General features: G+C 48.1%; 1 protein-coding gene across 2 annotated transcripts in view; it reads right to left on the bottom strand.

The window, feature by feature from the left end:
• The window catches only part of FAT2 (FAT atypical cadherin 2), a 57,306-nt gene that overhangs the window by 31,880 nt on the left and 9,475 nt on the right, over positions 1–15,951 (bottom strand). For both annotated transcript variants that reach the window (XM_054642944.2, XM_077186462.1), the window contains exons 2-6: positions 10,484–13,769; positions 9,769–10,083; positions 3,322–3,383; positions 1,995–2,306; positions 1,156–1,366 (exon numbers count right to left, since the gene is read on the bottom strand). In XM_054642944.2, coding sequence (XP_054498919.2) covers positions 1,156–1,366; positions 1,995–2,306; positions 3,322–3,383; positions 9,769–10,083; positions 10,484–13,748 — 4,165 coding nt within the window. In that variant the 5' untranslated portion in view covers positions 13,749–13,769. The remainder of the gene's footprint in view (positions 1–1,155; positions 1,367–1,994; positions 2,307–3,321; positions 3,384–9,768; positions 10,084–10,483; positions 13,770–15,951) is intronic.

Raw genomic sequence — 15,951 nt, 5'->3', positions numbered from 1 at the left:
CAGAGTGATTGTGGTCTGGGGAAGGTGAAACTTTGAATGAGGTGCTGAAGGCTCCTGGATCTCTGCATCACCCCCTTGGTTGCCAGCTACCATGATGCTTTCCTTCCCTTGCAGGGAAAATAAAATCCTGTCCTTTTCCACCAGGATAGAAACCAAGAGAGCCTTCAGCATCACTTGGAGCTCTAGGAACTGGGTAAGATGAGGTCAATCTATGCTCCAGCACTCAGCAGGGAAATAATGGGATAATGTTCAGAGGAATACACCATTAATTCTGCAGACCCAAGCAGACACTACTAATGCCAGATAAACCTTGCACTGATATTGTCTGCTCCTTGTAGGGTTGTGTCTCTTGTTGGTTAATTGTATTTATACACCATTATCCTTGCCCTAACACAGTAAGGGGAAAAACTATTTACTTGCCCAATTAAGGCTTTGTCTGACAAGGGCAGGCCCTGCAGGCAGTACCAGGGGGAAAGGCTGTGCAAGGTAGATTGGGGCACCACTTCAAAACATCAAATTACATGAGCACAATTGGCCCTTGTTGGTAGGACCAGTTCTGCACATGCTGCCTGGAGAGTCCCCTGGGGTGACAGCCCACGTCCCCTCTGAATCCTGTGTCTTGAAGGAGGCCCTAGAGTTCCACATTCCATGTCTAAATCACCCCTGGGATGTGGTGAGGAGGAAGGGAGAGCCCCACAAGTTGGGGCAGACCAAGTCTTTGAGGAATGCTTCCTTCTCCATTCCCTGCTCAAGACTCAACATGGAGAGAAATACGGGGGGTATCTGTAACACTCAGCCACACACCTGGATCCTTGCAGGCAGTTTTAACAAAACCAACAGTGTCACTTGATTCCCAGGAGGAGCTGGCACTGGCATGCCCTGCCTTTCGTGCGACATCGGAGAACACCTCAAACACAGGCAAGTTCCAGACTGCCATTAAAAAAGTGTGTTGGGTAATTGCACTTGGCACCAGAGGCCTTGGATGGGCAGCTTTGTCTAGTGGCTGTTTAAACCTCCTGTGCCTGTGAGAAAGCTTTCCCTGTAGCTCACCTACACCTAAAGCAAACAATTCCATTAGCTCAGGCATGTGAGCACTGAAAGCCAAGGGAGCCGAAGCAAACACTCACGGACACTGCTCTGATTTCTGTGCCTCACCTGTGATATTAAACCACACTTGGCTGGGGCCCATCTCGATGCTGATCACTCCCACCATGTGGTTCACAGGATCTGTTTCCATCACGGCGAAGTTGAAGTGGGGCTCATCAAAAGCCAGAGGCTCTGAGGAAGGGCCGGGCCGGGCGACCCAGCTGATGTGGAGCCTCACATGGGAGGAGAGCGGGGGGCTGCCACCATCTGTGGCCTTGACCTGCAGAGAAAGGCATGTGCACCCAGGGAGAAAGCTGAGTTATCTCATGGGAGCTCCATGGAAAGTTTCAGCTCCCAGTGTGCCCAAAATCCCACAAAACAAATGCTGAGGCAGTGGTCCATGCTCTGGCTGCTTCCAAGGCAGAGCCATGCAACCCAAATTCCTCTTTACTGTCAAGTAAATCTGCCAAGCTCTAACCATAGCAGAGACCTGGATCACAAGCCTTGTCTGCAAGGACCCACAGGTTGTGGGAAGGCTTTGAACCCATATCCAAGCTCCATGGCCTGATCAGAATGCCATACAGAGGCATGATGGAACACAAAGGCTGCTCAGGTTTGGGTCCACATCCGTATAGAACCATGGATCACTGTATTCCTCTCGGAAGGTAGGTTGGACAGTTAATTTTAAATTTATTGTCCATTTTTAACAGCTTCCCACCTTCTGCATTTCCTACCATTCCCTCCCACTTTCTCTCCCTCTTAACACATTTGCCTTATTCAAGTTCTCCTCCTCTCCACTGCTGCATTCTCTCCATCTCTTTCATCTTTTCTCTTTCTGAACCCCTTTCTCTCTTTCCCCCTCCGCCTGCCTCTCCCCATCAGCTCTTTGTGCTTCCCTCTCCTCTTACCGTGAGTATGTTGTACTCGGAGGCAGGAAAAGCTTTCCTGGAGAAGACTGTGCCAGTTGTGGGGTTGATGGTGAAGATGCCCTCCTCCTCCTCCTCGATGGTGTAGGTGATCTGGCTGTTCTGGCCCTGGTCGCGGTCGGAAGCGATCAGCCTGTACACCGGCAGCGGGGTCTCTGAGGCCTCTCTCTCGGGGAGCTGCACCATGAACAGCTTGTGGGGGAAACTGGGAGGGCTGTCATTGGCATCCAGGACTTGGATCACGACTCTGCTGGTGGACTTCAGGGCTGGCTCTCCGTTGTCAGAGACAGCCACCTGTCAGCAAGCAAAGGGAGTAGGTGACAGGGGCTCTCAGGTGACCCAGAGTGTGACCAGCCAGCCTCCAGCCTGGTGGGCAAGGACTCAGCTAGCAAAGGGAGTAGGTGACAGGGGCTCTTAGGTGACCCAGAGTGTGACCAGCCAGCCTCCAGCCTGGTGGAGGCTGGAGAAAGGACTCACCTAGCAAAGGGAGTAGGTGACAGGGGCTCTTAGGTGACCCAGAGTATGACCAGCCAGCCTCCAGCCTGGTGGGCAAGGACTCAGCTACGGGGTTTTGTGTGGGTCTGCATTTGTATCTCAACATTTTCAGAGGCACTGCTCCTCTTGGCAGGGCAAAGCCTGGTGGCTGTGTCTGGCAGTGTGCAGGGCCTGTCCATGCACAGGGGGGTGAGTTTGCAGGGCTCCTGCCTCCAGCTGCTCTGGGCAGTAGGTCAGGCTGGTGTTTAGAGATCACACACAGATTAGAGATCTCAAAACATCTGTACTGCCATGGCTTGGCCAGGTACCAGCCGTCCTCACCCTGCCCTGCCTGTGCATGCTCCCAGCATGTTGCATTGCAGACAGAAATGATAGACCCTGATAGGCTCAAAAACCTCCAGATCCCTCTGATGGGAATGCTTACAGCTGTGAGCAGCTGAGGATGGGTGCTGGTGAGCAAAGCTACACAGCAATATCTGATACAATGGGATAAACAAGGGTGGGTTTCTCTGGCTTGTTCTTTCCCCCATGATGTATAAACTATCCTGCTAGAGGACAGTTCCAGTCCTCTTCCTGCATTCCCACAGCTTCCAGAACAGAACTTTTGCTCCAGTCCTCAGCAAGAAAATAATAAACCCTGCAGTACTGCTGCAGCTGTCTCTGGGGTTAACACACACCATTTAATTAAGTTTCCCAGCAGTTGGGAGCTGATGGGATGAGATTCTTTCTCTGTGCTCCAACTTGCAAGGAAAACCCTTTGAGGACTTAATACACTTGTAGGTAAATAAAGCTAATTACATTCATCATTACCCACCTCTAGGATATGTTCAGCCTTGTATTCTCGATCCAGCTGCCGTGAAGTCGTGGAAATCAGACCTGCCAAGAAAGAAACCCTTTGAGCTCCAAGACTCAGCATGCAAGAAAAGCCAGGGCTGATCAGATCCCTGAATGCCCAAGATCAGCCTGCCCACCTGTCCTGTTTCAGGCTCCCTTTGTGATCAGAGGAGAAAGGCAGATACCCCCAGAGGGTAACCCATCCCCTCCCAGCGTGAATCCCTCTGTGGAGGTGTTGCTGCTGCTCTCTGATCACAGAGACCACGGAGGAGGGGGAACACCTACCAGATGCCTGCACCAGCTGAGGGTTGGCAAGGCATTAGGTGAGAAAAGCTGCAGGACCATGAAAACAAAACTTTTCTTATGCCTCTAAGTAAGAAACATTCTGCATGTGCTGGCACAAGTCTGGCCTCTTAACAAGTCTCTTAACAAGTCTCTACTCCTGTTTTTCCTCTGTTGAACCTTGCTCTCTGTAATTTACAGTGTTTTGACAAAAGTTTGTCTCCTGTCTTGGGAAATACCCTCTGCTCAACTGCTAGAACAAATGCATTCAGGCTAAAAATAAGGTACACAGTCAAAAATAATGTTGGTATATTATTTAAGCCTTGCTGAGACACAGGGTGAGTCCTCCAACAATTGCAAGATTTGAGGGATTTCTGAAAAATACACAGTAGTTTAACCACAGGGAATAGGTTGGATGCAGGAGGGAAGAACTGTGGCTATAATAAACTAGAGTTGAAACAAAAACATCATAATTGCCCCTTTTTGGCCTGTCAATGACTAAAGCTGAGTAGATGCAAGAGTGGAAAGGATGGAATTGAGGCTTCTGTTTCCATGTCTGGTTTCATAACAGTCCTTGCTGAGTGCCTTGACTCTTCACTTTTGGGGAAAAGCAGCTCTAGATCATTTTACAACTGCTTTACCAACAATGGAAATTGTATATGTAATATTGTACTGTATTGTATACGTAATATTTGTCCTCCCGAAAGTCATCAAGGCTGACGCATGTGAGTTTTTTTGTCCACTCCCAATTATCAAGGGAGTCTCACTCTTCCCCGTGAAGGGAAGTTCTGCTTCTTCACACCAACAAGAGGCAGGGTGAATTTCCCTGAGCACAGCAAGCACTGACACAGATTCATGCTACCCTGGGCAATGCTTCCCATGGGATGCCATGTCTGTGTGAGCACCTGCACTTGTGCACCCTGAAAGATTTGTACATCCCAGCTGCATGAACCCGTCTCTACTCTCACTTCTGGTGCAAAACCAGACAGCTTTAATTAACAGTCTTGTCTTCAGGTGTACCATAGTTTTTGTGTATGTCTGTCTGAGCACGACAGCAGGAGAAAATTTCAGATGGCTGCAGGAAACACGAGGCAGCTGAAGGAGGGAGCAAGGAGCAGCTGCTTGGAACACGACTCGTGCTCACTGTTTCCACTTGTTCTCTGGGATTATTCACATTTGGCACCAGCCATGGTGCTAAACATCCATTTGATGCCTTTATAATCATAAATCAACACTCCTTAATGCGTTATGACAAGATGGCTTGAAAAATACTGTTTGCTTGTCTGTCATAGTGGGTTTTTTTCTCTCCCTAATCATCCTTTTAACATCTCAGCAGGTGAAAAGGACTCAGCAGACAGCCTGCTGGCTGAGGAGCTTTTAAAACTTTCCCAGGTTAGTGAGAGCCTCTATGGCTCCATTAGCAGGAAAATTCATGGAAATGCTCTTCTAATGGGGGCCTGGAGAAGGAATTGCAGCAGCAGCTCACTGAGATCTCTGATGTTCCTGTCCTCACTACCAATAGGTTGGCTATTGAGCCCAGAAATGCAGCTACTTCAGGGAATGCTTCATAATTTTGGCCCAAAAAGCTCACAGGACACACAGATATTGAAAACAGACACCTGTGTGCACATTGGGGATGTTTCTGGTTTATCAGTTTCCAAAATCCAGTTGCAGCAGACTAACACCTTGTTTGTACTGGATTACTGCATGCCAGCTGATGGAAGGGAACTAAAGTAACTATCTGGATTTGCTTGGCCACACCCTGAAATTCTTCTGTGATTCAATGAAAAAAATGAAAGAAAGCAGGATCATAGCTCAGCTTGCTAGTGCTGGAGAAGGACTGCAGTGAAGGCAGATGAACTGGAATTTAATGACACTTGAATGTCTGTATCACTGAAGATGCTCATTCTCCTGGGGAGTAAGAGCTGGCTCTGCTCTCTATCACATAACCTGTGCTGTATCCCAGCTGGGAGTCTCACCAGATGGAATTTTTTTTGCTTTATCTTCACATCTGCTGAGCCACAAGGCAAAGGGTTGGCTTCTCCTCCTGACCCCAGGCAAGCTCTGTCCCTTACTCCTGCCCAACCGCGGCTCCTGGTTCCCCCCTCTGCAGCCAGTTACCAGCTGGGATCTGAAAGGCCTTGTGGTTAATTAATTAGGGTTAATCACCCTAATTCCCGTTTGCAGCCGTGGTGCTGAGATGCACAAACTGACAGCAGTGTTCACACGGGCACAGAGCACCCAGAGCTGGGGAGAGGGACCCTGCACACGGCTCCTGAGAGAGGCCAGCTGGAATTAATGCACATTTTCATTTGGTGCTGCTTGGTTATACACCCTGTGAGGCCAGAGGGCTAAAATGCAACTGGAAGCTGTTATTAAAGGGGAGCTGCCATCAGCTTTTGTGGCCTGGGGACACAGTTCCTTGGTTCTTTCTGCTGTCCCCTACAAGGCCTGGGAAGTGCACGCTCAGTTTTAATGAGTGTTTTGTGTGTGCATGTGCATGTGTGTGAGTTATCAGTGCCCTGCCCTGCTGGAAAACCCCATCCAGCCTGTCCCATGGGACCTGTGATGGAGTTGAGTGGGTGTCCTGTAGTTGTGCTCTTGCATGAGGCCCTGATGGTTTCTGCTGAATCCTACAGAGACTGAACAACACTGTCAAAGGTCTTAATTGCACCTGGCCAATTAGCCAGGTGAAGGTCCAGGAACAATGCCTTCTGTTGCCTGCATGCAACAGAATAGACTGTGCTTCAGCAGCCTGTCCACACACAGTGGACAGGATTGTCTGCCTCTCTCCTGCTTGCTGCCTGCAAAGGGCAGAGAGGAAGGCTGGTCATGTTGGAACAAGAGCACCAAAATTACCAGGGCACTGTTGTCAGGGAACAAAAAATAATAATAACTTCTGCTGGCAAGAACAGGGCTGGGGTGGAGGTTGCTGGCCCCCTTCCCTTGCTGCAGGGGGGAAAATCTAAGATAGTTAAAATAGCCAGAATCAGGCTTGCAGGCACTGAGGCTTTCACAAGAGCTTGAGAAGGGAAGAGGTTGTCCTCCTAAAACCCTCTTTCTCTTGTCTTACTCCTGTTTCCATTTAACCTTTTTATCTTTCTCTTCCTACCACCCCACCTCTTGTTCTGACCCCACTGTGCACTGCTCCATGCTCAGCTATGTGTTATGTTAATTTTGAGGAGCAGCCATGCAACCATCCCTTGGGCCTAAAGAGCAGGATGTCCTTCCCTATGGAGAAATCTTTCCTTGCAGGGAACCACAGACACCCTGGGGAAGCCAATGGACACAGTCACAGCAGAAGAAACACCAGAAGAACAAGCACTAGATAAGAGCTGGAGACAAATAATCCAAAGCAAGAGGACTCTCCAAACAGCCTTTCAGCAGGACGAATGGCTTTGTCCTGACTCCTCCTGCCACAGCCTCCCAGTTCCTCCTGGTCCTGTCTGCACCCCCTTCACATCAAATCCTGAACAAAACAAGCTGAAAACTTTCCCAGCCCAAGAACACCCCAAGCCCTGCTACCTGCCCATCTCTCCATGTATCTCTCTGCCCCTGTCTCCCACAAACCCTGCTCCACACCAGCTGCCAGGCTGGGCTGGAGAGATTCCATTGCCCGTGGCACAGAGCTTTCATCTCAGTGCACAGTTTTGTTCCCTCTTCTCATCAGCCTTTCATGTATTTTCCTCCTTTTTCTCCACCCTCTTTAGAGAACTGAGAGCTTGCAGATCTTAGAGCCTTTCTGTGGTGTTTGGGAATGCTGGAGAAGCCCAGGACAGTTACCATGGCTGTTCCTGGTTCCCCTGCAATGCCTCAGGAGAAGTCAAGGGGCCCTGCTGGTTATGTCCCCACTGGCCAATCCACCCCATGTCAAGGCACTGAATCAAACACACAACAACTGAATTCAGTTACTTGCAATAGTGTGTCATTCTGCCCTAAATGATTATCCAGAGCTATTCTGCAGGGTTATTCTGGGTGTGGGTACACCTGTTGTAGCAGTACAGCAGGACCTTAATTCCTGTTAAAACACAGGATGAGAACAAGTTTCCTCCTCCTCCTCTCCCTTTGCCTAGAGGCCACTACCAGAAATGTCCTACCTAGGAGAGACCCAGACTGACCTCTGGCCCTCCTGTGCTCTTATTTCAGTGCCAGTGTGACTTATTTGTCTGTCCTTAGATGACAATGACCATGTGGGATAGGCCAAAAGGAGATGTCTTGATCACAGTCTTCAGCCCTGCAGCGGGATAACACTTTTTTTTTAATATAATCCTGTACTAATGGGGATAACAGCAGCTCATCTTCCAGCACTGCACTACCAAGTTGAGACCAAAGATTATTGTTTTATTCTACTTAATGGAGCAACTAGCCTGCAGAATGAAAATACTGCTGGGTTTCCAAAAGGCTGCCTAGGGCCCTGAACGGTTAGACAAGTTGTGATATTCCTCCGGGCAGCAGCAGCAAATGACTTCTCTTTAGATACTGTAAACATGAGGGTATAACTGCTCCGTTTATGCCAATGTTCACAGGTAATTATAGGTTCTTTTGGGTGACATGCAAGTAAAGTAATGGATAACTGAATCGTCATCAGGGTTGGAAGCAGGACCTTAAACAACCTCCAAGCTCAGGGTTTAAAGAAGAGACTTCCAGCAACTGTCCAAGAGATAAGATCAGCCCATGAGTTTCTTTCAGAACTGACAAACTTATCACTCTTCTCATGCAAATCACCTGAGTACAGGGAGAGATGGAGAGGAGATGACTCATACCTGAGAGAGCTTTTTTTGTCAAAGATTGGATTAATGGGATGGCTCAGAGGTGAGGTGTCTCATTAGCAAACATTTGGATTTTGCCAGTCACTCATTTTGCTATGGAACAGCCTTGGATCGTGACTTTGCACTCAAATGGGGCTGAAAGCTTTGCCTGCAGCACAAAGGCTGAATTTCCTGCAGGGTGCATGGCTGCTCAGCAGAAGAGGGGAGCCAGCTTGGTGTCCTGACAGCCATCCTGCTCCACATCCCATCAAAAAGGCAGTGGTTTTGTGCCACAGGGCTTCTGAAGGAACATTTCTGCAGAACCCTGCATTGTGCAAGCTGTCCTGGGGCTGCATTGTGCATGGCTGTTTGGATTATGTGGGAAAGTTGGATGCAGAGCAATGTCCTGAGCAGGCTAAAAAGCTTCTGGCAGCACAGACAGCTCCAGCTGTGGGCAGCAGTGGTCACAGTTAGCTGACATCTCCAGGTGCATTTATACAGTGCCATGTAAACACACCCTGTGAGGACCTTGTGACAAAAATAATTTAGTATTTCATAATAATAATAATTTATTTCTTCCAGCTGTAGAGCACTGCCAGAGAGCCATCCCACCACTGGTAACACGTAGCTGAGAGCAGCACCAGCCTTTTCCAATCCACCCAGCTCCTCATCTGAGAGCAAGCTTCCATCCCGCTGCAGTAGCTGAACTGCTTTTATCATCTCCAGGAGATCAAAGTCATGCAATTAATCCTCTCCCATACTCAGGCTCTGTGCCCTCCCTTCCCTCCTCTCCCAGGAGCTGATGGCATGAAGGGCTCGGCACAGCTTTCCCTGCCAGACTGGCCCAATGTCAGCTCTGCTGGGATACTTTGAGGAAGCTGTTTACACAAAACATCAGCGGGGTTTTGATGGCTCTGGAAGATCTGGTAAATAATCCTCAGATGAAAGATATAGTCTAGGAAGATGGCAGAAGAGGCTTACTACATTTACTACATTAATGGTGCTGGAGAATGGGTGGAGCCTTTAAGTGCAGTGGAATTCATTTTTGTTAATCCTGCCTGGGTCTGTGTCAGGAACAGTCACCTCCAGAAGGGTGTTGTTCCCTGGCTCAGGCTGTGCAACAGTTGTGTATAAGGGGGAAGATTAAAAGCAACTGTTTAGGGCTTTGAAAGCAGCACATTTGTGTCATTCTAAGAGCCATATGGATGCAAATGGCAGCCCTCAGGTTGAGGGTTTCAATCCTCAGACTCCCCACAGAATGTATTTGGAGACTGGGACTTTTGCTGCAGCAGGAAAGTGTGACAAAGGCAGCTGTGTGGGCTGTTTATATTGAATATGTAACATCCTCTGGGCACTTGGAAGCCTCAAAAACAAATGCTGAGCTGGGTCAGTCTTACCTGTAAGGAGGTTAATGGTGAAGAGTCCCTGAGGATTTCCAGTTAGGATGTGAAAGGTCAGTTTCCCCTCTGAGCTGGAGTCTGGATCAAAGGCATCAAGCTGAAGGACAGATGTGTTTGGTGGGGAATTCTCCATCACAGAGGCATAGAAGACAGGTCTGGACATCTGAGGTGGGTTGTCATTGGTATCAGTGACTTCAATATAAATTTCAGTCACAGAAGACAGAGGAATTGTTCCCAGGTCAAGGGCCAGCACAGTCAGCCAGTAGTGAGATGTTCCCTCCCGGTCGAGCGATCCTATGGTCCGTATGGTGCCTAGGAGAAGGACAGGGAGTGTTTGTGAGGGATTTAAGGAACTCAGACTCCTTGATGACAGAGCAGTCTCAAGTCTGCTTCCTGCTCTTTGCTGCACACACAAACTCTCACGCCCACCCTGTGGGGCTGTGAGATTGTGTGAGGGGCTTGCTGCTGCTGAGGTTAATTTTTGGTACACAGGTGATAGAGAAGACCTTGGTATTTTGGGGCAGGACAGACATTGATCTGCTCTTATTTTAAAGAGAAAAACTTCTGCTTGTTCCTACCCAGATGCAGGGGTAAATTAGTACATCTCTGCAAAATCAAGAAAGGCTTGAATGCATAGAACATTGTAAAGAGCCAGGCCAAAACCAGGTAGTTTAATCCTTCAAGGTGCATTATTAAATGAAGAAGTCCTTACCTGTGTCCTTTTCAATGTGGAAGACAGACAGGCCAGTGCCTTCTCGGAGGAAATACTGAACCTCTCCATCTTTGCCCCTGTCGATGTCCTTGGCTGTGACCACCATCACTGACGTGCCCTTTGGGCTGTTCTCCTGCACCCAGCCTTTGAAGACAAAGGAGGCAAAGCGTGGTGGGTTCAAGTTCTCGTTGACATCAATGACGTTCACTTCCAGGTGGCAGAGGGAAGAGCGAGAGAAGGGCTTCCCACCGTCACTGACCTGCACGGTGAGGTTGTAAGAGTCCCTTTTCTCATAGTCCAGCTCCTTGTCCAAACGGAGCGCCCCAGTCAGCTTATCCACATGAAACATCATCTCCTCATTGTTGATGAGGCTGTACCTCACCTCCCCCCCAGAGCCAGCATCAGGGTCAAAGGCTTCCAGAAAGAGGAGAATGGTCCCCACGGGCAGGTCTTCGGGGACCTTCACACTGTTGAGGGCTGGGAGGCACTGAGGGGTGTTGTCATTGACATCCTCCAGAGTCACAACGAGGTCTGTGACAGAGAACAGCTGGAAGCCTGTTTTGGGCTGGTCCCTAGCTTCTATTTTCAGCACATAGCAAGGCCACAATTCTCTATCCAGAGCACCTGTAACTGTCACTTCTCCAGTGACACTGTTAATGGCAAACTTGTCTGTGGGGGTTAGGAGGGAGTATTTTACTCTCCCATTGTCATCTGTATCAGCATCTTCTGCTTTCAGTTGAGCTATTGTTGTCCCTGCTGCTACATGTTCTGGTATTGCCACCCAATAGGCACCTTGAGTGAATTTAGGAGTATTATCATTGGTATCCAACACATTCACAGCCAATAGTTTCCAAGATGATTTTTGTGGTGTGCCAAGGTCATACACAGTAATGTTGAGAATGTAAAAGCTGGTTTGCTCATGATCTAAGGGAGAAAGGACTTGAAGGAGACCCAGTTCCAGGTCAATTGTAAAGCAGCTATCATCATTTCCATCTGAGATCACATAAACCAATTTTCCATTAAAACCAGTGTCAGGATCAATGGCTGAAAGGTCAGCAATAGTTGAGTTGATGGGAACAGTCTCTATGATATCAATGGATCGTGGAAAGCTGTCATCAAACTTAGGAGCATTATGGTTTATAAGGTGCAAGTTCAGAGATGTTTCATCATCCTGCCCATGGCCTTGAGACTGAGACTCGATGGAGTGTATGATGGTTTCTGTCAGTTGCTTCAGGACTCCGGTTTCCTCACAGTGCATTTGGACGGGGAGGCCTTGGCTGACCACAGTGATGTTTACAGATGTTGGCAAAGCGTAGTTCTCTCCGTCTGTTGCAGTTATTTTCAAAGAGTAGAAAAGTGGCTGTTCAGAAGGAAGATCTCGCAGAGATATTCTAAGGGATATTACTCCAGAGATGGGATTCAGTTCAAAATGCTGTAAGTCGTTGCCAGACTTGATTTCGTATTTGATATGCTGCAGCTCATCGCTGTCGATTGCAGAGACCGTGGCCACAGGGCTCCCAACTGGAAAGTCCCGTGGGATGGTGCCACTGCAGCTTGCCTTCTCAAACACAGGAGCATTGTCATTGACATTGCTGAGTGTGAGGGAGACGTACACCTCAGTCTCGTGGCGGAAGGGTGAGCCCCAGTCTGACGCCCACACCCGCAGGTGGTACCATCTCTGCATCAGCTCGTAGTCCATCGACTTGGAGGTGGAAATGACACCAGAATAGGGATCAATGACAAAGGGAACTGATTTCTGGTTGGCAATGCTGTAGGTGACAAAGCCATTGTCTCCTTTATCTTCATCTGAAGCCCTTACTGTTAAGACACTGGTGCCAGGAGGAACATTTTCATCAAAGGCCCCATGATACGAAGACTGAGTAAAACTTGGAGGGTGATTGTTGCAGTCGGTGATGTCAACAATAACAGTGGTGGATGTGTGACTGTTACTGCTTGTAACTTCAAGCTCAAAACTAGACTGCTCATGGAAGTTCATTGCTCTGACTGTTGTTATCAGTCCAGTGTGAGGATTGATCTTAAAGCTTGTGCTGTCAGGAGTAGGTCTCAAAATGTATTTAAGATTTGGGACAACTGGTGTGATCTTCACCATAACAACTTGGCTTCCAGCTGGGGAGAATTCACTGAGCTGGACCCGGTACACTTCTTTCTCAAACCTGGCAGAAACATACTTGGAGGGAGGTATGTGGACAACTCTGACAGGAGAGAACAGTGGTGGCTTGCTCTTGTCCTTGGCTTGCACACTGAGGTTGAAACCAAACGGGTAAAGTAACCAGTTTATCTCTTTGTTTGACACAATCATGAACTCAGTGCTCCCAAAGTAGGATCTGATGGCTTTGAAATGTCTTCCTGGATCTCCATCCACAAACTCGACTGAATCAATCCCTGCTTCTGAGTCACCACTTTCTACAGAGAGAGTTGCATAGATAAAGTCTTCATCTGAGTCAGGTGATGTCACCTTCACTGAGGAGATAGAGGGGGGTTTCCTGGCAGACGGCTCCACCTGGATGGTGAGACTAGCCAAATTCCCAAAGCCATTCCCCTCCGTGATCTTTCTCATTCTGTCCACAGCCAAAACCTGCAGGTTATGCCTGCCTCGATGGGTACTGTTCAGCCTGCCTGTGACCATAACTGCCCCTGTGGTGGGGTGCACAGTGAATAGGTTGGACTTGGTGTTGAGGGCATAGTAGAACTCAGCGTTCTGTCCAGCGTCAGCGTCAGTGGCACTGAGCGTGCTGACCACTGTTTTCAGAGGAGTGTCTTCTCTGATGGACACTTTGTAGGAGGGGGGTGAAAAGAGAGGTTTCAAGTCATTTCTGTCCAGAATATGAATCAAGACTTTGGCCCAGGCTTCGTAGGCAAAGGTGCTCTCTGTGGCCTTGATTATTAACATGTAACTGTCTTTGACCTCACGGTTTAAAAGTGCTGTGTTGCTGCTCCTGGTTCTTATTCTCAAGAAGCAGAAATCCCCAATCACGTGCTCCTCTGTTTTAAACAGACCAGTGTTGTCCCCAGAAGCTATTCTGTACCTGATGTCCCACTCAGGCTCTCTCTTGTAAATACCCATCTTGACGTAGCTCTCCACGTAGGTCTTGGGGGCTGAATTCTCATAGATGGTGGCATTGTAGAAGAAGTGGGTGAAGTGCAGAGGGGAAGTGTTGCCCTTCTCACAGCTGGCCTTGTGGACCACACAATGCATCAGGAAAACAGCAACACTCAGGAAGTGACTCCTGATGGAGACTTCCATGGTGCGGCGTCTCCTTGAGCCCTGCAGGTGTCAAAGGAAGAACATTGGTAATTCTCATTAAGGTCAGCGTGTTACAGATGAAAGTCTGCAAGGGCTCAGCCTCACCTCCCTGCTCTGTCTACCCTGACCTTTATTGATAATACAATTGTTAGCTCAGCTCTTCTTCCCTCTGTCCCAGTGATAGATCTATCCTCCCACATCCCCATGCTGGCTCAAATTTCTTCACTTTCTCTGCTTCAGTTTCTGTCTTTATAGAGGGGGCAAAATGTGCTAAGTCATGCAAAATGCTCTGATCAGGCTAACTTGCTACTCTGTGAACAATCTTGCCCTTCCTTCATTCTGCTTTCTCCTAAGTCAAACAGCATATCTACCCTCTCCACCCATAATCCAAACTTCCTCTTGTTTTGCTTCTCCAGCCTCCCTTCTCCATCTTAACTTCTCTCTTCACTGATGTTTCTGAAAATTGTCTTTGAGAGTCAAAACACAAACTGATTTATGTGCCTCTCTGTGGCTGTCTTCCCTTTTCTCTCCCTGTGCTACAGAATGTGTTGTCCTTCCCCAGTAATGATGGGGAACACATGCCATGTTGTAAAAATTCCTTCTGAATGTGCAGCCCCACTATGTGGCCTTTCCAACAGCTTCCTCTCACTTTCTAGTCAAGCCCTGTCTCAATTACCTCAAAGACCTTCCAATTCACAGGCCTGACCCTGCTGCCTCCCTCCTCTGTGCTGACTGAAGGAGCAGGTTTCCAGCTGGACACTTTGCCCATGTCACCCTCAGCCCTTGAGTAATCTCTCTGGCTGCTGCCTTCTCATGGCAAAGCCCCAGGGTCAGGATTCCTGTGGAGGATCTGCTGTCCATGACCACCTTCCATCAGCTCCCTTCTCCAGCAGTTCCTGAGCATCTGTGGCTCCATGGTTTATCAAAGGTGGAACTGTGGCTCCATGGTGTATCAAAGGAGGAACTGGGGAGCACACATGTGATTAACAGGGATGTAACTTTATTAGGGAGCTTTGCAGAGCTTGTTAAAGGATCAAGGCCTGTTCTTTTCAAAAGCTAAGTGCACGCTGCTGTGTGTGCAGTTAGGGGTTGAAACCAGGGATAAGCTAAATATAGGTGCATATATTTCCCCTAGATATCCTAGGAGATCTTTATCTAGAACTGTTTCTTCCTGTTTTAAATTTAAATTATATATCAAGTACCTGCCAGTCATTTGGCACATTCCTAATTTAAACAGGGAAGACTTGTTTTTCCAGACACTTTTTCAAGACTCATCTCTTTAAGAACCAGAACTAGTTCAATTTGTAACTCAAGTTGAATGTTAGGAACAAATTGTTAGATCCCAGCTAACAGCATGTGTCATATTCTCTCACTGAGGTATCTAATTACTGATAAATACAAAGCTGTAAATTTCATATTTGCTTCAAATACTTTTCTCCTTGGTAAATAGAAGCCCACCATCCAAAAAATCTCTCTGTGGTCATTCCTTTTTTGGAACAACTGCTCTGAAGCTGAAGTCAAACTAGCAGACGTTGGAGAGAAATCAACACAATTAAGTTTTGACAAAATTCAGACTCATTTTTACATGCCACCATTTCACTTCTAGGAAACACAACATAACCCCAAATGTACTTCAAATTAAAGAAAAACTCGGGGGAGGCAGAGATGGGTGACCCAGAAAGGCACTGTGGCTCCTTCTGAGAAGTCAAAAACCATGTTCTTAAAAGCTCTGCTTGTTGCTCGTTACTTAACAGCCCTTCAGAGCTGTTCAGCATGTAGGGACCTGCCTAGAGCTACTCCCTTGCAGCATTTTCAACTGCTGAACCTGGAGAGGAGACGTTGGCAGGCTGCGCACGCGTGGCTGCGAGCGCCGGGGCCAGAATCCACACGGCCCAGAGTGCAGCAAGGCAGCAGAATCAACCAGCAACCAAAGCAGAGCTGCTCCACCAACAGCAGACTTAATGAATCCGATGGCTTTGTATCTGGGCTAATTGACTTTTTAATTGAATTGTACTCGAACGGCAATGTGAACTCATCTCTCGTAAGACATCAGAGAAGCCGCAAAGCAGAGACGTTATGAACTCCACAACCACAAGAAAAGCTGGATCCAGAGCACATGCCTTCCTGGGCACCAGCAATTCAATATGGGAGGATAACCTTCAGCAAGGAGTGGGTTTTCTGGCATTTAACAAGATGCAAGCTT

The sequence above is a fragment of the Agelaius phoeniceus genome, chromosome 15, assembly GCF_051311805.1.
Source record: "Agelaius phoeniceus isolate bAgePho1 chromosome 15, bAgePho1.hap1, whole genome shotgun sequence".
In the NCBI taxonomy this organism is placed as follows: domain Eukaryota; kingdom Metazoa; phylum Chordata; class Aves; order Passeriformes; family Icteridae; genus Agelaius; species Agelaius phoeniceus.
This window is presented reverse-complemented; position numbering and strand designations above follow the sequence as displayed.